This window comes from Lithobates pipiens, unplaced genomic scaffold (assembly GCF_037356315.1).
Source record: "Lithobates pipiens isolate NorthernLeopardFrog02 unplaced genomic scaffold, aLitPip1_a1.2 Scaffold_18, whole genome shotgun sequence".
Classification (NCBI taxonomy): Eukaryota; Metazoa; Chordata; class Amphibia; order Anura; family Ranidae; genus Lithobates; species Lithobates pipiens.
In genome coordinates this window covers 279,538,848-279,562,168 of record NW_027507758.1, presented here as the reverse complement: position 1 = coordinate 279,562,168, position 23,321 = coordinate 279,538,848, and the positions used below count along the sequence as shown (strand labels likewise).

Here is a 23,321-nt window from a genome sequence, read left to right as displayed (position 1 = left end):
GATCATTAAAACAAAAATGTTCTTAAAATGAAAAAAAAAAAAAAAAAAATTAATTATTCTACTAGTAGACGTTACATATTACAATCTATCTGTACAATCAACTTTAGATTTACCAAAAAGAACTATGGAGGAACTATATGAGCTATCGAATCAGACAAGTCCTCGCATAGTGGTTTGTAGATTTAAAAATACACTTAAATTGTAACATATGAGCTGAACTTAAAGTATACCTAACGCAGGGCTTGACAAATTAGCTTTGACTCTAGGAGCCAAAAAAAAAAAAAAAAAGAAAGGGGGGGGGGGGGGGGGGAGAGCACAAAAATTCACATTTGTTGGCCAAATGTAAACAAGGCTGCACTGAGTAAATAGATATGAAACCACGTATTTTTGTTGATTCATGTGTGGGCAGGCTGGTTGCACATCTGTCAACTGACTTGTTTACAACCAGCCTGTCTGGATTTTCCCCAATCAGTACTACCAGCTATAGTTTGAAACCCTGATCATTGTATTCTGACAGCGAGGAAAGCTCCCCACGTTCACAAATACCACAGCAGCAAGGATTCCCCCAACACACCTTGAATGGGTGGATGAGGGAATCAGATTTTTTTTGCGCAACCAGCTAGTTGAAAATACATACATTTACTATATCCAGAAAAAAAATTAAATAAAAAAAGTTTGACTTTAGTTCTGCTTTTAAGTTGGGAACCCTGGCTCAGGAGACAGAGAAAAGGGTTAATCAAACAAACACTGAATGTGACAGCCTGTGAAAAACCACTTCATTTAAACTGACCTTGAAAAACTTTGCACTTATAGGATACAAACATTTGCATTGCATGTACAGTACATAATGAATGCATCCTCCCCAGACACCCAGTTTTTCCTTGCTGTGATATAACCCAACATGTTCATTCTTCACGATCCCACTGTATGTACAAACGGAACCACCCTCTTTTGCTTGCTGCGGAGATGGACTATGGCATATATGTTGTGTATATATATAATTTATTTTTTAATTGAGAGGATGGAAAGCTCACAGGGGAAGTTAAAAGGGAACCAGAAAAGCACAGTAAGAAACAATTATGAGAACAGATTACAGAGCCATTAGGTAATGGATGTGTATGGATTCTTTGTGGACAAGGATATCATTTAGTGTCACTAAGTCTTTCTGTAGGAAAATAAGTCAGCTTATGTACTGTTAGAAGACACCAACTGATGTCTGCAGAGCACAACCAATAACTAGCGTCCAATGCTCGTTTTCTGAAAGTACAGTCTGTTCATGTATTCTAAACACTGCTGCCAAGCAACAGAAAGTTCTGATTATACAATCATGAAGCCAATGCATGGCATGTTATTGCCTACTGTACAAATACATATATTATAGAGCAGTCACACATAAGAACGTCAATTTTTAATCAACACAGCTCAAAAGTCCTGTCATTTGCAGCATATTTCAATCCATGACGACGGCATAATGCAGCAGTTGTGCTAGGAAGTGACAAGTTGACATCTGTGACTGGTACATTTGGGTACAATGAGGACAGTTTCCAGCCTTCACATTGGGATCGTCCCTGTTCATATCATTGTTCTTAAGGTACGCAGTGCATTAGTGAGGCCCTATTAGGCTGTCAGAGCTCTCATTCCAATAGTTCACAACCACAGAATAAAGAGGAGTGATAAGTCAGTTCCCCTGGAGGCTTATAAAAGGAAGATGGCCTATTGCCAGACTACATACTATCATGACAGGATTGAAATGTTCCTTCCTAGTAACGTAACAAGTATAGTGTAACCGAGTTAAAAAATAAAAAGCTCTTCACAAGCTTGATCTAGTTGTATTCCCCTGGAAGCTAATGCAGCAGCATATTTCTCACTCATTGCACTAGAAGGAATCCAGAGGACTGCCTGCATACAGCGAGACAAACACGTCTTATATTCACACATTCCAGTGCTGGCATCAAAAGTGCATTATGTGCTCAGAGCCCAGGGTTCAGCCTAACACCCCAAATGAAAAAAGAAAAGCCATTGGCCATCTGCTCACATCCTAATCTGATCTAGCCGCATGTACAGCTTGACACATCCTGTGTGCTGCGTGTGACATGTGCTTAGTGCAGAGGACAGTGACCTGGAATCTGCTCCAGTCATCGGGGTGGACAGAGCTCTGCAGGAGAGCCTACACAGCACACACATTCCAGCACAGGCTCATTCCATGCCAGTGTGCATCCTACTGCAACCCACGCTAACCATTACCGAGGTCTCATCAGTCAGGGACAACTCACCGCTCTGTTACAACAATACAAGCTGGTGTCATGTGTACTGGTTAGAGGGACTGCGTGTGCGTGACACCTTGTACCAGAAGACTGGAGCACAATGTGATGGCATGAGCAGATACAACGCCCCCACATATCACTTGTTACAAACACTTCAATGTGTACAGGTTAGAGAGTGTGAATGTGTATGTGTCACCTTCTACTACTAGGAGGGGAGAGGACTGGAGCACATTGTGATGGGATGAGCAGATATGAAAGCTCCACATTTCACTTGTTACACACTGATGACACCCCAAATATCACTTTGATGTGTACAGATTAAAGAGACGCCTTGTATTCCAGTCCTATGAGGGGAGAAGTGTGGAGCACATTAGTAGAGCTCAGGATGATGGGACAAGCTGATGACATCCCATCCATCACCTACTACATACTGTAAACACTCTACACACCATCCCTTACATAATTACTGATAACACCCCACAATATTACCTATGGATGACCCCCCCCCCTCCCCATATCACCCACTACATACTCCACACACCATCCCTTAGATAATTACTGATAACACCCCACATTATTGCCTATGGATGACCCCCCCCCCCCCCCCCCATATCACCTGCTATATACTGATAAAGCACATAGCACTTGATGACATCCCACATTACCTGTGATCTGCTGATCTCACCTTACAAAATTACCAGTTACAGGCTGAAGACACCCCCATACGTCATCCATCACAGACTGATGGCCCATTTCACCTGCTACATACTGATGACACCACATATGATGAAACCCTAAATGTCCCATCAGACTGATGACATCCAAAAAAATAATAAAAAATAAAGTCACCTGTTCCTGATGACACCCCATGTCACAGATCAACAACACCCACATATCTCCTGTTGACAACCCATATCACCTGTCACCCCACATTATGATAACACCTCATATCACCAGTCTCAGACTCATGATGACAACATCCCCCCCAAAAAAAAAAAAAAAAAAAAAAAATAATAATCACCTAATGACACCTCACATGTAACCTGTCACAGACTGATGACACCCCATAGCGTGATGACACCCCACATGGCACAGACTGATGACACCCCACATGTAACCTGGCACAGACTGATGACACCCCATATGTCACAGACTGATGGCATCCCATAGTGTGATGACACCTCACATGTAACCTGTCATAGACTGATGACACCCTACATGTCACAGACTGACACCCCACATGTAACCTGTAAGACTGATGACACCCCATATGTTACCTGTCACAGACTGATGACACCCCATGTCACCTACAAACGACAGCCCAAAAATCCCCCGTCACACACATGGCACCTCAGATGACCTGTCCCAGACCATGTCACCCCACATATGATGCTCCTCTTACCTCCTTGATCTTGTCCCTCTTCTCCTTGACCAGAGGATCGGTGGCTTCTCCCCCCTGCACCCCGATGGGCTCTTTGAAGGGTCTAGGTGGCAGTCTCCCGGTGGCAGTGAGGCGTCCCTCTCTCAGCATGTTGTCCTTGTCCCGTTGGATGTCCCCTTTGATGTCCTCGAGCGGTCGGTTGAGGGTATCCTTGGCCTCCCGTAGTGCCCTCTCATGTTCCTCTCGGATGCGGGCCAGGCGCCCCCCGCTCTCCTCCCCCTGCAGGGTACTGAGGGGGGATCTCTGCAGAGAGGCCGGGGGGGATTGCTGCTGAAATAACACTCCGCTCAGCAGTTTGGGCGAGTCGGGCAGGAAGAAGATGGCCCCGAAGCACAGGGTGATGAAGCCGCTGAAAACCAGCAATAAGACGAACTTCTCGGTGAGTCGGAAGCCGGAGAGCTTCCTCCCCGCGGGGCCCAGCCAGTGCAGCCCGGACACCCCACCTCCTGGGGGAGAAACACCGGGCCCGCCCCCCGCTCCGCTCCCCGACCCCAGCGGGGCCACACTGAACGGCAACAGGCTGCCCACCGGCATGACTACACGAGACACTGCCTCCCCCTTCTGGTCAGCACAAAGTTTGTGAGAGGCGCGCACTGCACGGCACAGCGCACTACACGGGCACACTGCACTGCCGGCCGCCTCACACAGAGCGGCGTGTTAGTGGGCGCTCCGTCCCCAGTCTGCCTTCACTTCCCGGGCCGTTTGTCAGAGTTTATTGAAGGGGAGGAGCGAGGGAAGTGTGGGAATCCCTTCCTAATAACTGGGGGGGGGGGGGGGGAGGTTGTCCCGCTCACTCCCCCAGCCCCGGGGCGGGGAACACTTGACAGGTGACCGCACTCCTTATACACATGTACGCCGTCCTCCTCCTGCCTCTACTCGGCACTCACTGAGCCCTGGGGCAGCGCAACACACAGGCATCCATAGGCCCCGCCCGCTACCACACGGAACCGCCCACCTCTGCTATCGATTGGCCTTGGGACAACAAGCGCACCATTCCGTGATTGGCTGCTCTGACGGATCGCTTTATTGTAGCAGAAATCACAACATTCTCCTGTGATGGAACTCTTCTCACATAGGATTCTATGCGACGTGCCTGCCTCAGCTCTCTTCTTCTTAGTATTCTCTAACGGCAGCCCTGAGAAGCTGGCATAAGTGAAGTTCTGGCACGCCAATCACAGGCGACGTCCTATCAATATACGTTGTACAGGGGTAATGAGGGGGGCGTGCCTTCGGTAATAAAGGGGCGTGTCTGGGGCATGGCTTGTCCTCGTGTGTGATTAGGTGGTGTAGTGTACAGGATCGCCTATGGTGTATGTATTGTACTGTGTGTGTGCGCGCCTGGTGAGGTGTTCTTCTCTATTCCTGGCACGTTTCCGGTGTGGAGACCTGAATAAAGAAACTCAAAGAACGCCTACGTAATATACTTGTGTAATACATGGACGTTTCCGTCACCCCTTCCCTCCCTACACACATGGATGTCCCATGGAGGGCAGAGCTCGCACAGTGACACATGGAACCACTCGTTTGTAGAAGTATGGGCAGTTTGTAGAAAACAGGCATGCACTGCTCTGGAGCCTGCCAAATGGTCACCACAGGGGGGAGATTTTTTACAGCCTTTTCCAGCCAGCCCATGCCTGGAGGAAGGTGTGTGTAAGGGGCACTGATGTTAGCTGGTACTCTGTGGGGCACTGATGTAAGGTGCTACTCTGGGGGCACTGATGTGACAGAGAACTGACGTAAGGAGGCACTCTGGGGGTTCTGCTGTAAGAGGGCACTCTATGGGTACTGATGTAGGACGGCACCGTGAGGGTTCTGGTGTACGGTTGAATTCTGGGGACTCTGATTTAAGGGGACACTGGAGCCACTGATGTAAGAGGGCACTCTGGGTGGGCTCTGATGTACGGGAGAACTCTGGGGTCACTGATTTATTGACGCACTGATGTGAAGGGGCACCCTGGAGGTCCGGCTGTAAGGGGGCACTCTGGGGCTCTGATTTAAGGGGGCACTCTGGGGACACTGATGTAAGGGGGCACTTTGGGGGCTCTGACGTAAGGGGACACGTCGGAGACACTAATGTAAGGGGGCACTTTGGGGGGCTTTGATGTAAGAGGACACTCTGGAAGGTACTGATGTAAGGGGGCACTCTGGGGACACTGATATAAGGGGTGACTCTGGGGGCTTTGATGTAAGGGGGCACTTTGGGAGCTCTGATTTAGGGGGGCACTCTGGAGGCCCTGATGTAAGGGGGTACTCTGGGGACACTGATGTAAGGGGCACTCTGGAGACACTTATGTAAGGGGGCACTCTGGGGGCTCTGATGTAAGAGGACACTCTGGAAGGTACTGATGTAAGGGGCACACTGATATAAGGGGGCACTTTGGGGGCTCTGACGTAAGGGGACACTCCGGAGACACAAATGTAAGGGGGCACTTTGGGGGCTTTGATGTAAGAGGAAACTCTGGAAGGTACTGATGTAAGGGGGCACTCTGGGGACACTGATATAAGGGGTGACTCTGGGGGCTTTGATGTAAGGGGGCACTTTGGGGGCTCTGATGTAGGGGTTGAATTCTGGGGGCTCTGATGTAAGTGGACACTCTGGAAGGTACTGATGTAACAAGACACCCTGGAAGGCACTGATGTAAGGGGGCAACCTGAGGACACTGATGTAAGGGGGCACTCTGGAGACACTGATGGAAAGGGGTACTCTGGGGGCTCTGATGTAAGAAGACACTCTGGAAGGTACTGATGTAAGGGGGCACTCTGGGGAAACTGATGTAAGGGGGTGCTCTGGTTGCTCTGATGTAGGGGGGGGGGGGTTATGGGGGCTCTGATGTAAGAGAACACTCCTGAAGATACTGATGTAAGGGGGCACTCTGGATACACTGATGTAAGCAGGCACTTTGAGGACATTGATGTAAGGGGGCACTCTTGGGACACTGATGTATGGGAGCACTCTGGGGACGCTGATGTAAGGGGGCATTCTGGGGGTTCTGATGTAGGGCGGACTTCTGGGGGCTCTGATGTAAAAGAACACTCTGGAAGGTACTTATGTAAGGGGGCACTCTGGGGACACTGATGTAAGGGGGCACTCTGGGGACACTGATGTAAGGGGGCACTCTGGTGGCTCTTATGTAAGGGTTGAATTCTGGGAGCTCTGATGTAAGAGAACACTCTGGAAGGTAGGGATGAGCTTCGTGTTCGAGTCGAACGTACGTTCGACTCGAACATTGGCTGTTCGTCCGTTCGGCGAAATCCGAACACTTTGGTCCGTTCGCGTCAAATTCGCGTGGCGCTCACGGCCCACAATGCACTTGCGATGGCGCAGTGCATTGCTGGCTCATGATTGGCCAAGCATGCACTGTGACCCCGCATGCTTGGCCAATCGCAGCGCCAGCAGCGAGGAGAGCCATGATTGGCCACAGGCAGGATGCCTGTGGCCAATCATAGCTCAGGCTGTGTAGTGCATGCCCCACACTATATAAGGCCGCCATTGCGGCGGCCTCATGTAGTGTGTTGGCGTCTGAAGGGTGTTCTGTGTACCTTCAACACAGTACACACCGATCGTTTTCGGCTGATTTTCTATCTTGCTGTTGTGTAGTGGTTATTGTCTGCGTGCCCTGACCGCAGTATACACCACTATATTCACGTCACCTATATAGCTAGTGATCTATCTTTAATAATAGAGCTTGCAGTCAGTAGTGTTAGGAGTAGGGATGAGCCGAACACCCCCCGGTTCGGTTCGCACCAGAACTTGCGAACGACCCCCGCGTTCGGGACGAACGTTAGAACCCCATTGAAGTCTATGGGACTCGAACGTTCGAATTGGAAAGTGCTAATTTTAACGGCTAATATGCAAGATAGTATGCTAAAAAGGGTTTGGCGATCTGCCTCCTGCCTCAGGGGACATGGGTCACTGCAAAAAAAAGTTTTAAAAACTACCGTTTTGGCGGGAGCACTGATTTTAATGACGATTAAAGTGAAAAAAAAAAGTGAAATATTCCTTTAAATATGGTGCCTGGGGGGTGTCTATAGTATGCCTGTGAAGTGCCACGTGTTTCCCGTGTTTAGAACAGTCCCTGCACAAAATGACATTAAACGGAAATAACACCATTTAAAACTGCTTGCGGTTTTAATGTTATATCTGGTTCCTGCAATATGGTTGAAAATCATTCAGAAAAATGGCATGGGTAGCCCTCCCTGCCCATTACCAGCCTATTTGGGTCTTGTACGCACATTAAGGGGAACCCTGTACCCATATTAAAAAAAAGGAAATGCGTGTGGCCCCCAGGCCCTATATACTCAGAACAGCAGTATACAGGCGGTGCAAACAAGACAGGGACTGTGTAGGTTTGTTGTGTTAAGTTGAATCTGTTTGTCATTTTCAACCGGTACATTTTTAAAATGTAGCTCCAGTCAAAAAAAATATCTTTAAGCTTTTTGGAAAACATAGGGAAGGGTTATCACCCCTGTATAATTTGTTTTGTCGTCCATCTTTTTTCATCTCACTTGCTGTTGTCTCCTTCCGTTTGCAAGTAGGAGATGTTTGTAAATTGGATGTTTGAAAGTAGGGGCCTGCCCTATATGCTCTGCAGAAATGGCGGAACAAGGTGTTGGTTTTGCAACAACATTGTAAGCCCTCAAAGTGACTCTTGGTGGGCGCTGGAGCGCCCTGCTGTGAACGATTATATCAAGAATTGTAATTACATGCCATTGTTGAACAGTGGTAGAAAAATTGACCTTTGGTGGTTGTGGTGCTGGTGCCACAACACTATAAGTCCTCACAGTTACTCTGGGTGGGCACAGGAAGGGGCCCTCCTGTGAAATATTATATCAAGAATTGTAATTACATGTCCCTGTTAAACAGGGGCAGAAAAATTGGGCCTTAGGCACTGGTGCCATCACACTGCAACCTCTGCCATACACTCTAGTTTTTTTGCAGGAATTAGCCCTGCTGCAAAGCATTGCATCAAAAATTTTACTTAAACGCCCCTGTTAAACAGGGGCAGAAAAATTGGGCCTTAGGCACTGGTGCCATCACACTGCAACCTCTGCCATACACTCTAGTTTTTTTGCAGGAATTAGCCCTGCTGCAAAGCATTGCATCAAAAATTTTACTTAAACGCCCCTGTTAAACAGGGGCAGAAAAATTGGGCCTTAGGCACTGGTGCCATCACACTGCAACCTCTGCCATACACTCTAGTTTTTTTGCAGGAATTAGCCCTGCTGCAAAGCATTGCATCAAAAATTTTACTTAAACGCCCCTGTTAAACAGGGGCAGAAAAATTGGGCCTTAGGCACTGGTGCCATCACACTGCAACCTCTGCCATACACTCTAGTTTTTTTGCAGGAATTAGCCCTGCTGCAAAGCATTGCATCAAAAATTTTACTTAAACGCCCCTGTTAAACAGGGGCAGAAAAATTGGGCCTTAGGCACTGGTGCCATCACACTGCAACCTCTGCCATACACTCTAGTTTTTTTGCAGGAATTAGCCCTGCTGCAAAGCATTGCATCAAAAATTTTACTTAAACGCCCCTGTTAAACAGGGGCAGAAAAATTGGGCCTTAGGCACTGGTGCCATCACACTGCAACCTCTGCCATATACTCTAGTTTTTTTGCAGGAATTAGCCCTGCTGCAAAGCATTGCATCAAAAATTTTACTTAAACGCCCCTGTTAAACAGGGGCAGAAAAATTGGGCTGCTGGCATCACCCAGAACCAAAAATGTTCTTCCAACATATCAGCGGAGGAGGAAGAGGATAGACAATCAACATAACAGGACAGTCACTCAGCATCAGCATAGGCAGTCTTGAAGGGATGTGGTATTTCAAAAAAAATTATTCGGTTACATCAGCTTCAGGTGCTTGGTAGCTGTGGGTGATCCAAGACTGATTCATCTTGATGAAGGTCAGTCGATCAACTGATTCGGTGGACAGGCGCACCCTGTGATCGGTAACGAAGCCACCAGCAGCACTGAAGGTGCGTTCCGAAAGAACGCTGGATGCAGGACAGGCCAGTAGCTCAATTGCATACTGTGCAAGCTCTGGCCAGTGATCCATCCTCAAGACCCAGTAAGCCAGAGGATTTTCAGTGGGAAAGGTGTCCAAGTCTGACCTTGCCCCTAGGTATTCCTGCACCATGTAAATTAGACGCTGGCGATGGGTGCTGGAACCAATCATACCTTGGGGCTGCGGACTAAAAAATTGTCTGAAAGCATCAGTCAGACGGCCACCTTCTCCACCGCTCCTTCTGACTGATGCCTCAGCAACACGTTGTCCAGGACCAGGAGTTTGTGACCTCCCAGTCTCTGGGAACGCGTTGCACAGAGCTTTCTGCAAGGCCTCCCGGAGATGTCTCATCCTCTGCTCCCTCTGCGATGGCAAGATAAGGTCGGCAACCTTACCCTTGTACCGTGGATCAAGGAGAGTGGCCAGCCAGTAATGGTCCCTCTCCTTGATCCGAAGAATACGAGGATCCTTCCGCAGGCTTTGCAGGATCAGGGAGGCCATGCAGCGTAGGTTAGCTGAGGCATTCGGTCCGGAGTCCTCTGGGTCACTAAGGACAACATGATCCGCAGCTACCTCCTCCCAGCCACGTACAAGTCCACGTGTTTCTTGGGACTGTAAATCATCCCTATAAGACTGCTGCTGCTGATGCTGAGTGCCAGCCTCCACCTCCATGCTGACACAATCATCCTCCTCCTCCTCTTCCTCCTCCTCACCCTCTTCCTGTGTGATGGGTGGCACAGCAGGAACACTGTCTGGATAAAGGGGGCCTTGAGAGGCAAGGAAGTCCTCCTCTTCCTGCCTCTGTTCTGCCTCAAGTGCCCTGTCCATTATTCCACGCAGCGTATGCTCCAAGAGGTGGACAAGAGGTATAGTGTCACTGATGCATGCACTGTCACTGCTCACCATCCTTGTGGCCTCCTCAAACGGTGACAGGACAGTGCATGCATCCCTGATCATGCCCCACTGGCGTGGTGAGAAAAAACCAAGCTCTCCTGACCCTGTCCTGGTGCCGTAGTCGCACAGGTACTCATTGATGGCCCTCTGCTGCGTGTGCAGCCGCTGCAGCATGGCCAATGTTGAGTTCCATCTGGTGGGCATGTCACATATAAGGCGGTTCTTGGGCAGGTTCAACTCCTTTTGGAGCTCAGCCAGCCGAGCACAGGCATTAAATGATCGGCGGAAATGCACACAGACTCTCCTGGCCTGTTTCAGGACATCCTGTAAGTCGGGGTACCTGCCCAAGAACCGCTGCACCACCAGGTTAAGGACGTGAGCTACACAGGGCACATGGGTCAGTTGGCCCTGTCGGAGGGCGGAGAGGAGGTTGGTGCCATTGTCGCAAACCACCATTCCTGGCTTAAGCTGGCGTGGCGTCAACCACCTCTCGGCCTGCCCCTGCAGAGCTGACAAAACATCCGCCCCAGTGTGGCTCCTGTCCCCCAAACAAACCAGCGCAAGCACGGCATGGCATCGTTTTGCCTGCGTACTTGCGTAGCCCCTGCAACGCCTACAGAGCACCGCTGGTTCTGAGGACAGAGCACTGGAAGAGGCCATGGAGGAAGAAGAAGAGGAGGGGGTGGAGGAGAGAGGTGTGTCACAACCAATAGTAGCATTTTGGAGGCGTGGTGGCGGAACAACCTCCAATACTACTGCACCTTGTCCTGCATCCTTCCCAGCAGCCAGAAGAGTGACCCAATGGGCCGTGAAAGACAGGTAACGTCCCTGTCCATGCCTGCTGGACCATGAGTCAGCGGTAATATGCACCTTACCGCTGACCGCCCTGTCCAGCGAGGCAAGGACATTGCCTTCCACATGCCGGTAGAGAGCCGGAATTGCCTTCCGTGAGAAAAAGTGGCGTTTGGGGACCTGCCACTGAGGAACCGCACATTGTACAAACTCACGGAAGGGGGCCGAGTCTACCAACTGAAAAGGCAGCAGTTGAAGTGCTAGCAATTTAGCCAAGCTAGCATTCAACCGCTGGGCATGTGGATGGCTGGGAGTAAATTTCTTCCGCCGGTCCAGCAGCTGGGGCAGGGACATTTGTCTGCTATAATCGGACGTGGATGTACCACTAGCAGAGTTCCCGGAAGCACTTGGCTGTGACACGCCTAATTCTACACCTTCATTCCTCTCAGAGCAGGTTTCAGAGAGGACTGAAGGTCTAGTGGGGTTGGAGATGCCAGCTGATGAGGAGCAAGGAGAGGTCCGCTTTGTTCTTTGGTGTGGGTCTTTGAGGTATGCTTGCCAACGAGCTGCATGGCAGGTCAACATATGTCTGGTCAAGCATGTGGTGCCCAAGCGGCTGATGTTTTGGCCACGTGAGATACGCTTGAGACATATGTTGCAAATAGCAGCGGTGCGATCTGATGCACTCGTTTCAAAAAAGGCCCACACCAAAGAACTTTTAGAATAACGCGCAGAGGAAGCGCTCTGCGCAGAGGAAGCGCTCTGCGCAGGCGGAGCTCTGCGGTGTGATTCAGTCGGTGTGCTGCCCCTAAGCTGGCCCCCGGAGGGCATCCTGCCTCGTTGGACATGTGCCTCCTCCTCCTCCTCCTCCCTCCTTCCAGGCACCCACGTGGAGTCAGTGCCCTCATCATCCCCTCCCTCTTCATCGCTGTAGCAAACCTGGCAGTATGCTGCAGCTTGTGGAACATGACTGCCAGATTGCTGTCCTTCTTGAGCATCCCCTCTCTCTGTGCTCACGCTACTGCCTTCCTCTAGCTGAGTGTCATCATCAGAGCCCACCAAACACTGGGCATCCTCCTGGAGCATGTACCCAACACTGTGCTCAAAGAGTTCAGGAGACTCCTCAGGAGGACGTGGTGGGTCTAGGGAAGGAGTCACTGATGATGACATTGAGAGGAGGGACGACGATGTGTTGGCAGCTGCTTTTCTACTACCCTGAGACTGGGTGAGAGAGGATGAGGAGGATGAAGAGGGCTTGGTCATCCACTCTACCAAGTCGTTGGCATGTTGCGGTTCAACATGTCCAGCTGCAGAAAAGAAGGACAAGCATGTCCCATGGCCACGTGCTGATGACAATGCACCGCGTCCCCGACCAGCACTGTTGTCTCTAGACACAGAGCCTGCTTGCCCTCTTTTATCGGCTCGCGCCTGTCTGCCTCTCCTTGCTGGCCTTCCAGACATGGTAATGGCCTGAAGGGAGTTGGGTAAAACAGTAGTTGGGTAGTTTATATTGTGCTGGAGGCACACAACACCCACTAACTCCTGCAGATGCCTTTTTTATAGAACAGCAGAGTTAAAGGGGTATATACAGATGTATACTGTGCTGTGCTGGAAGCACACACAACTTCCAATAACTCCAGCAGATGTCAATCGGGCCCAAATAGAGAACAGCTATGTAGGTGGATAATAGCGGTATGTACTGGGTACAGAGCACGCAGACAGCACGCACTATCTCCTGAGTGACACTGCTGACTGCAAGCTCTATTGTTAAAGATGGACCACTAGCTATATAGGTGAGGTGAATATCACGGTGTATACTGCGGTCAGGGCACGCAGACAATAACCAGAAAACAGCAGAGTTAAAGGGGTATATACAGATGTATACTGTGCTGTGCTGGAAGCACACACAACTTCTAATAACTCCAGCAGATGTCAATCGGGCCCAAATAGAGAACAGCTATGTAGGTGGATAATAGCGGTATGTACTGGGTACAGAGCAGGCACACAGCACGCACTATCTCCTGAGTGACACTGCTGACTGCAAGCTCTATTGTTAAAGATGGACCACTAGCTATATAGGTGAGGTGAATATCACGGTGTATACTGCGGTCAGGGCACGCAGACAATAACAAGAAAACAGCAGAGTTAAAGGGGTATATACAGATGTATACTGTGCTGTGCTGGAAGCACACACAACTTCCAATAACTCCAGCAGATGTCAATCGGGCCCAAATAGAGAACAGCTATGTAGGTGGATAATAGCGGTATGTACTGGGTACAGAGCAGGCACACAGCACGCACTATCTCCTGAGTGACACTGCTGACTGCAAGCTCTATTGTTAAAGATGGACCACTAGCTATATAGGTGAGGTGAATATCACGGTGTATACTGCGGTCAGGGCACGCAGACAATAACCAGAAAACAGCAGAGTTAAAGGGGTATATACAGATGTATACTGTGCTGTGCTGGAAGCACACACAACTTCTAATAACTCCAGCAGATGTCAATCGGGCCCAAATAGAGAACAGCTATGTAGGTGGATAATAGCGGTATGTACTGGGTACAGAGCAGGCACACAGCACGCACTATCTCCTGAGTGACACTGCTGACTGCAAGCTCTATTGTTAAAGATGGACCACTAGCTATATAGGTGAGGTGAATATCACGGTGTATACTGCGGTCAGGGCACGCAGACAATAACAAGAAAACAGCAGAGTTAAAGGGGTATATACAGATGTATACTGTGCTGTGCTGGAAGCACACACAACTTCCAATAACTCCAGCAGATGTCAATCGGGCCCAAATAGAGAACAGCTATGTAGGTGGATAAGAGCGGTATGTACTGGGTACAGAGCAGGCACACAGCACGCACTATCTCCTGAGTGACACTGCTGACTGCAAGCTCTATTGTTAAAGATGGACCACTAGCTATATAGGTGAGGTGAATATCACGGTGTATACTGCGGTCAGGGCACGCAGACAATAACAAGAAAACAGCAGAGTTAAAGGGGTATATACAGATGTATACTGTGCTGTGCTGGAGGCACACACAACTTCCAATAACTCCAGCAAATGACAATCGGGCTCAAATAGAGAACAGCTATGTAGGTGTATATAGTGGTATGTACTGGGTACAGAGCACGCAGACAGCACGCACTAACACTACTGACTGCAAGCTCTATTATTAAAGCTAGATCACTAGCTATATAGGTGAGGTGAATATAGTGGTGTATACTGCGGTCAGGGCACAGACAGTAACCACTACCCAAGAGAGAGCAAAATAGTAAATCAGCCAAAAACGATTGGTGTGTAACTGTGTTGAAGGTACACAGAACACCCACTGCTTCAGATGCTAACAAACACTACACGAGGCCGCCTGAAAGGCAGCTTTATATAGTGTGGGGCGTGCACTACACAGTCTGAGCTATGATTGGCCACAGGCAGGATGCCTGTGGCCAACCATTGCTCTTCCCGCTACTGGCGCTGCGATTGGCCAAGCATGCGGGGTCACAGTGCATGCTTGGCCAATCGTGAGACAGCAATGCATTGCGCCATCGCAGTGCATTGTGGGCCACACGAATTTTGCCGCGAACGGCCCAAACGTTCGGAATTCGGCGAACGCACGAACGACCGATGTTCGAGTCGAACATGCGTTCGACTCGAACACGAAGCTCATCCCTAGTTAGGAGATGTGTAGTACACGCTCCACACTATATAAGGCCGCCAGCGCGGCGGCCTTGTGTAGTGTGTTGGCGTCTGAAGCAGTTAGTGGGTGTTCTGTGTACCTTCAACACAGTATACACCGATCGTTATTGGCCAATTTTCGATCTTGCTCTTTTGTAGTGGTTGTTGTCTGCGTGCCCTGACCGCAGTATGCACCGCTATATTCACCTCACCTATATAGCTATTGATCTATCTTTTATAATAGAGCTTGCAGTCAGTAGTGTTAGGAGCTTGTGCGTGCTGTCTGCGTGCTCTGTACCCAGTACATACCGCTATAATCCACCTACATAGCTGTTCTCTATTTGAGCCCAATTGCCATCTGCAGGAGTTATTGGAAGTTGTGTGTGCCTCCAGCACAGCACAGTATACATCTGTATATACCCCTTTATCTCTGCTGTTTTCTGGTTGTTGTCTGCGTGCCCTGACCGCAGTATACACCGCGATATTCACCTCGCCTATATAGCTAGTGATCTATCTTTAATAATAGAGCTTGCAGTCAGTAGTGGTAGGAGATAGTGCGTGCTGTCTGCGTGCTCTGTACCCAGTACATACCGCTATATCCACCTACATAGCTGTTCTCTATTTGAGCCCAATTGCCATCTGCAGGAGTTATTGGAAGTTGTGTGTGCCTCCAGCACAGCACAGTATACATCTGTATATACCCCTTTATCTCTGGTGTTCTATAAAAAAGGCATCTGCAGGAGTTAGTGGGTGTTGTGTGCCTCCAGCACAATATAAACTACCCAACTGCTGTTTTACCCAACTCCCTTCAGGCCATTACCATGTCTGGAAGGCCAGCAAGGAGAGGCAGACAGGCGCGAGCCGATAAAAGAGGGCAAGCAGGCTCTGTGTCTAGAGACAACAGTGCTGGTCGTGGACGCGGTGCATTGTCATCAGCACGTGGCCATGGGACATGCTTGTCCTTCTTTTCGGCAGCTTGACATGTTGAACCGCAACATGCCAACGACTTGGTAGAGTGGATGACCAAGCCCTCTTCATCCTCCTCATCCTCTCTCACCCAGTCTCAGGGTAGTAGCAAAGCAGCTGCCAACGCATCGTCTTCCCTCCTCTCAATGTCATCATCAGTGACTCCTTCCCTAGACCCACCACGTCCTCCTGAGGAGTCTCCTGAACTCTTTGAGCACAGTGTTGGGTACATGCTCCAGGAGGATGCCCAGTGTTTTGTGGGCTCTGATGATGACACTCAGCTAGAGGAAGGCAGTAGCGTGAGCGCAGAGAGAGGGGATGCTCAAGAAGGACAGCAATCTGGCAGTCATGTTCCACAAGCTGCAGCATACTGCCAGGTTTGCTACAGCGATGAAGAGGGAGGGGATGATGAGGGCACTGACTCCACGTGGGTGCCTGGAAGGAGGGAGGAGGAGGAGGCACATGTCCAACGAGGCAGGATGCCCTCCGGGGGCCAGCTTAGGGGCAGCACACCGACTGAATCACACCGCAGAGCTCCGCCTGTGCAGAGCACTGCCTCTGCGCGTTATTCTAAAAGTTCTTTGGTGTGGGCCTTTTTTGAGACGAGTGCATCAGATCGCACCGCTGCTATTTGCAACATATGTCTCAAGCGTATCTCACGTGGCCAAAACATCAGCCGCTTGGGCACCACATGCTTGACCAGACATATGTTGACCTGCCATGCAGCTCGTTGGCAAGCATACCTCAAAGACCCACACCAAAGAACAAAGCGGACCTCTCCTTGCTCCTCATCAGCTGGCATCTCCAACCCCACTAGACCTTCAGTCCTCTCTGAACCCTGCTCTGAGAGGAATGAAGGTGTAGAATTAGGTGTGTCACAGCCAAGTGCTTCCGGGAACTCTGCTAGCGGTACACCCACGTCCGATTATAGCAGGCAAATGTCCCTGCCCCAGCTGCTGGACCGGCGGAAGAAGTTTACTCCCAGCCATCCACATGCCCAGCGGTTGAATGCTAGCTTGGCTAAATTGCTAGCACTTCAACTGCTGCCTTTTCAGTTGGTAGACTCGGCCCCCTTCCGTGAGTTTGTACAATGTGCGGTTCCTCAGTGGCAGGTCCCCAAACGCCACTTTTTCTCACGGAAGGCGATTCCGGCTCTCTACCGGCATGTGGAAGGCAATGTCCTTGCCTCGCTGGACAGGGCGGTCAGGTGCATATTACCGCTGACTCATGGTCCAGCAGGCATGGACAGGGACGTTACCTGTCTTTCACGGCCCATTGGGTCACTCTTCTGGCTGCTGGGAAGGATGCAGGACAAGGTGCAGTAGTGTTGGAGGTTGTTCCGCCACCACGCCTCCAAAATGCTACTATTGGTTGTGACACACCTCTCTCCTCCACCCCCTCCTCTTCTTCTTCCTCCATGGCCTCTTCCAGTGCTCTGTCCTCAGAACCAGCGGTGCTCCGTAGGTGTTCCAGGGGCTACGCAAGTACGCAGGCAAAACGATGCCATGCCGTGCTTGCGCTGGTTTGTTTGGGAGACAGGAGCCACACTGGGCGGATGTTTTGTCAGCTCTGCAGGGGCAGGCCGAGAGGTGGTTGACGCCACGCCAGCTTAAGCCAGGAATGGTGGTTTGCAACAATGGCACCAACCTCCTCTCCGCCCTCCGACAGGGACAACTGACCCATGTGCCCTGTGTAGCTCACGTCCTTAACCTGGTGGTGCAGCGGTTCTTGGGCAGGTACCCCGGCTTACATGATGTCCTGAAGCAGGCCAGGAAAGTCTGTGTGCATTTCCGCCGATCATTTAATGCCTGTGCTCGGCTGGCTGAGCTCCAAAAGGAGTTGAACCTGCCCAAGAACCGCCTTATATGTGACATGCCCACCAGATGGAACTCAACATTGGCCATGCTGCAGCGGCTGCACACGCAGCAGAGGGCCATCAATGAGTACCTGTGCGACTACGGCACCAGGACAGGGTCAGGGGAGCTCGGTTTTTTCTCACCACGCCAGTGGGGCATGATCAGGGATGCATGCACTGTCCTGTCACCGTTTGAGGAGGCCACAAGGATGGTGAGCAGTGACAGTGCATGCATCAGTGACACTGTACCTCTTGTCCACCTCTTGGAGCATACGCTGCGTGGAATAATGGACAGGGCACTTGAGGCAGAACAGAGGCAGGAAGAGGAGGACTTCCTTGCCTCTCAAGGCCCCCTTTATCCAGACAGTGTTCCTGCTGTGCCACCCATCACACAGGAAGAGGATGAGGAGGAGGAAGAGGAGGAGGAGGATGATTGTGTCAGCATGGAGGTGGAGGCTGGCACTCAGCATCAGCAGCAGCAGTCTTGTAGGGATGATTTACAGTCCCAAGAAACACGTGGACTTGTACGTGGCTGGGAGGAGGTAGCTGCGGATCATGTTGTCCTTAGTGACCCAGAGGACTCCGGACCGAATGCCTCAGCTAACCTACGCTGCATGGCCTCCCTGATCCTGCAAAGCCTGCGGAAGGATCCTCGTATTCTTCGGATCAAGGAGAGGGACCATTACTGGCTGGCCACTCTCCTTGATCCACGGTACAAGGGTAAGGTTGCCGACCTTATCTTGCCATCGCAGAGGGAGCAGAGGATGAGACATCTCCGGGAGGCCTTGCAGAAAGGTCTGTGCAATGCGTTCCCAGAGACTGGGAGGTTACAAACTCCTGGTCCTGGACAACGTGTTGCTGAGGCATCGGTCAGAAGGAGCGGTGGAGAAGGTGGCCGTCTGACTGATGCTTTCAGACAATTTTTTAGTCCGCAGCCCCAAGGTATGATCGGTTCCAGCACCCATCGCCAGCGTCTGATTTACATGGTGCAGGAATACCTAGGGGCAAGGTCAGACTTGGACACCTTTCCCACCGAAAATCCTCTGGCTTACTGGGTCTTGAGGATGGCTCACTGGCCAGAGCTTGCACAGTATGCAATTGAGCTACTGGCCTGTCCTGCATCCAGCGTTCTTTCGGAAAGCACCTTCAGTGCTGCTGGTGGCTTTGTTACCGATCACAGGGTGCGCCTGTCCACCGAATCAGTTGATCGACTGACCTTCATCAAGATGAATCAGTCTTGGATCACCCACAGCTACCAAGCACCTGAAGCTGATGTAACCGAATAATTTTTTTTGAAATACCACATCCCTTCAAGACTGCCTATGCTGATGCTGAGTGACTGTCCTGTTATGTTGATTGTCTATCCTCTTCCTCCTCCGCTGATATGTTGGAAGAACATTTCTGGTTCTGGTTGATGCCATCAGCCCAATTTTTCTGCCCCTTTTTAACAGGGGCGTTTAAGTACAATTTTTGATGCAATGCTTTGCAGCAGGGCTAATTCCTGCATTAAAACTAGAGTATATGGCAGAGGTTGCAGTGTGGTGGCACCAGCACCAGTGCCTAAGGCCCAATTTTTCTGCCCCTGTTTAACAGGGGCGTTTAAGTACAATTTTTGATGCAATGCTTTGCAGCAGGGCTAATTCCTGCAATAAAACTAGAGTATATGGCAGAGGTTGCAGTGTGGTGGCACCAGCACCAGTGCCTAAGGCCCAATTTTTCTGCCCCTGTTTAACAGGGGCGTTTAAGTACAATTTTTGATGCAATGCTTTGCAGCAGGGCTAATTCCTGCATTAAAACTAGAGTATATGGCAGAGGTTGCAGTGTCGTGGCACCAGCACCAGTGCCTAAGGCCCAGTTTTTCTGCCCCTGTTTAACAGGGGCGTTTAAGTACAATTTTTGATGCAATGCTTTGCAGCAGGGCTAATTCCTGCAATAAAACTAGAGTATATGGCAGAGGTTGCAGTGTGGTGGCACCAGCACCAGTGCCTAAGGCCCAATTTTTCTGCCCCTGTTTAACAGGGGCGTTTAATTAAAATTTTTGATGCAATGCTTTGCAGCAGGGCTAATTCCTGCAATAAAACTAGAGTATATGGCAGAGGTTGCAGTGTGGTGGCACCAGCACCAGTGCCTAAGCCCCAATTTTTCTGCCCCTGTTTAACAGGGGCGTTTAATTACAATTTTTGATGCAATGCTTTGCAGCAGGGCTAATTCCTGCAATAAAACTAGAGTATATGGAAGAGGTTGCAGTGTGGTGGCACCAGCACCAGTGCCTAAGGCCCAATTTTTCTGCCCCTGTTTAACAGGGACATGTAATTACAATTCTTGATATAATATTTCACAGGAGGGCCCCTTCCTGTGCCCACCCAGAGTAACGGTGAGGACTTAAAGTGTTGTGGCACCAGCACCACAACCACCAAAGGTCAATTTTTCTACCACTGTTCAACAATGGCATGTAATTACAATTCTTGATATAATCGTTCACAGCAGGGCGCTCCAGCGCCCACCAAGAGTCACTTTGAGGGCTTACAATGTTGTGGCAAAACCAACACCTTGTTCCGCCATTTCTGCAGAGCATATAGGGCAGGCCCCTACTTTCAAACATCCAATTTACAAACATCTCCTACTTGCAAACGGAAGGAGACAACAGCAAATGAGATGAAAAAAGATGGACGACAAAACAAATTATACAGGGGTGATAACCCTTCCCTATGTTTTCCAAAAAGCTTAAAAATAGTTTTTTTGACTGGAGCTACACTTTAAAAATGTACCAGTTGAAAATTACAAACAGATTCAACTTAACACAACAAACCTACACAGTCCCTGTCTTGTTTGCACCGCCTGTATACTGCTGTTCTGAGTATATAGGGCCTGGGGGCCACACGCATTTCCTTTTTTTAATATGGGTACGGGGTTCCCCTTAATATGCGTACAAGACCTAATGGGGCTGGTAATGGGCAGGGAGGGCTACCCATGCCATTTTTCTCAATGATTTTCAACCATATTGCAGGAACCAGATATAAGATTAAAACCACAAGCAGTTTTAAATGGTGTTATTTCCGTTTAATGTCATTTTGTGCAGGGACTGTTCTAAATAAGGGAAACACGTGGCACTTCACAGGCATACTACAGACACCCCCCAGGCACCATATTTAAAGGAATATTTCACTTTTTTTTTTTTCACTTTAATCTTCATTAAAATCAGTGCTCCCGCCAAAACGGCCGTTTTTAAAACTTTTTTTTGCATTGACCCATGTCCCCTGAGGCAGGAGTCAGGTCCCCAAACCCTTTTTAGGACAGTATCTTGCATATTAGCCGTTAAAATTAGCACTTTTCATTTCGAACGTTCGAGTCCCATAGACTTCAATGGGGTTCTAACGTTCGTTCGAATTTGCGGTCCGTTCGAAAGTTCTGGTGCGAACCAAACCGGGGGGTGTTCGGCTCATCCCTACTGGAAGGTACTTATGTAAGGGGGCACTCTGGAGACACTGATGTAAGGGGTTGAATAAATAAAGTACAAGTCCCATCTGTCACCTGCTTTCATAGTCCATTGTCACTTCCTCCAATTTTCTACCTGAAAGCACGTATGGAGGTATAAGCAGAAAGCTGGAGGAAGTTTATACAGGAGCCTAAAGTTGCACCCGCGATCCATGAGTGCAATGCTGCAGCAGGTTCCAGTGGGAAAAAAATAATAATAAACGCACCTGTTTTTTTCTGTAGAAATATGTGCATATATTATTTTTTTTCCTTAAAGCGGTTGTAAGCCGATAGACATTTTATTTTGTTTCTTACATGCAAGATAATGTCATAATGCATTATAAACTAGCACATTATGTTAAACTTACCTTAAAACAAAGCTCTTCCAATGCCGAGATGTCGCAGCTGCAAGGCACTCCCATCTTCAACCGCCTTGTTTCCAGGATGGCAGACTTTGGCTCTGTGACTGGCCACAATGACATCACTGTTGATGGCACAGGGCTCTGCAGGAACAGCAGAGGTGGCCTTTCCTTCAGAGCGCATTCTTCAATGATGTCACATAGGGCTGAAACAACTAATCGATTAATCGACAACTAATCGATTATTAAATTAATCGATTACTATTTTCATAATCGATTAATCGGGCATTAACAAAATGGGGTTAAAGTTAATGAGTCTAATGATATTTACCAGATTGACCATTTCAAAGTATATCTCTAATCTAATAGTATATACAGTATATCTCTCCTCTAATGGTATATACAGTATATCCCATCTAATGGTATATACAGTATATCCCCTCTAATAGAATATACAGTATATATCCCCTCTAATAGTATATACAGTATATATCCCCTCTAATAGTATATACAGTATATCTCTCCTCTAATAGTGTATATAGCCTCTAATAGTATATACAGTATATCTCTCATCTAATAGTATATACAGTATATCTCTCCTCTAATAGTGTATATAGCCTCTAATAGTATATACAGTATATATCCCCTCTAATATATACAGTATATCTCTTCTGTCTGTTATTCTCAGAGTGGATTAGATATTTTGCTCCCTAACCATATAGTGGTTATTTATCTTTACCACTGCATATAGAGATATTTAAGAATAAATTTCCTTTTTTCAAAACTTTACATATTAGCTAAATTATACACCACACCTTTTTTTACGGTTATTAACCGATTAATCGAATAATCAAAACAATAATCGGCCAACTAATCGTTTATGAAAATAATTGTTAGTTGCAGCTCTAATGTCACAGGCTGCATGTATAGTAAATATCTCCTAAATAGTGCCCATTTAGGAGACATTTATGCTACCTATAGGTAAGTCTTACTATAGGCTTACGTATAGGTAAAATGTATTCTATTGTCTTCTACACCTGTTCACCCGTTATGGACCAGAGCAATTTTCAAATTTCTGCTATGAGCCTGTTTATTTCAGCAATCATTTTGTCATTACTTAAGATGACAATGCAATACATAGAGTGCCTTGAAAAAGTATTCATACCCCTTGAAATTTCCCACATTTTGTCATGTTACAACCAAAAATGTAAATGTATTTTATTGGGATTTTATATTATAGACCAGGGGTCTCCAAACTGCGGCCCGAGGGCCAAATGTGGCCCTTTGCTAGCCTTTATCCGGCCCTTGGGGTACTATTCTTCCCACTGATATGGTGCACTATTCCTCCTACAGACATCAACAATGGGGAATTATTTCTTCTACTGATACCAATGATGGGATACTTTTCCTCCTACTAATAGGCACCCTCCTCTTCCTCCTATTGCCCACCTACCCTGTGGACATATTTATTCCACTGGTGCCGGGTCCGGGATATTTTCTGCCCCTACTGGCTACAATCTGGCCCTCCTAGAGTCTGAAGGACATTAAACTGGCCCTTTGTTTGAAAAGTTTGGAGACCCCTTTTA

At 48.7% G+C, this 23,321-nt stretch overlaps 1 protein-coding gene across 1 annotated transcript in view; it reads right to left on the bottom strand.

The window, feature by feature from the left end:
- Positions 1 to 4,572, bottom strand: part of MAN1A1 (mannosidase alpha class 1A member 1) — a 270,883-nt gene extending 266,311 nt beyond the window's left edge. Inside the window, exon 1 of the mRNA XM_077487030.1 lies at positions 3,667 to 4,572. Coding sequence (XP_077343156.1) covers positions 3,667 to 4,239 — 573 coding nt within the window. The 5' untranslated portion in view covers positions 4,240 to 4,572. The remainder of the gene's footprint in view (positions 1 to 3,666) is intronic.
- Positions 4,573 to 23,321: the final 18,749 nt, after the last annotated feature.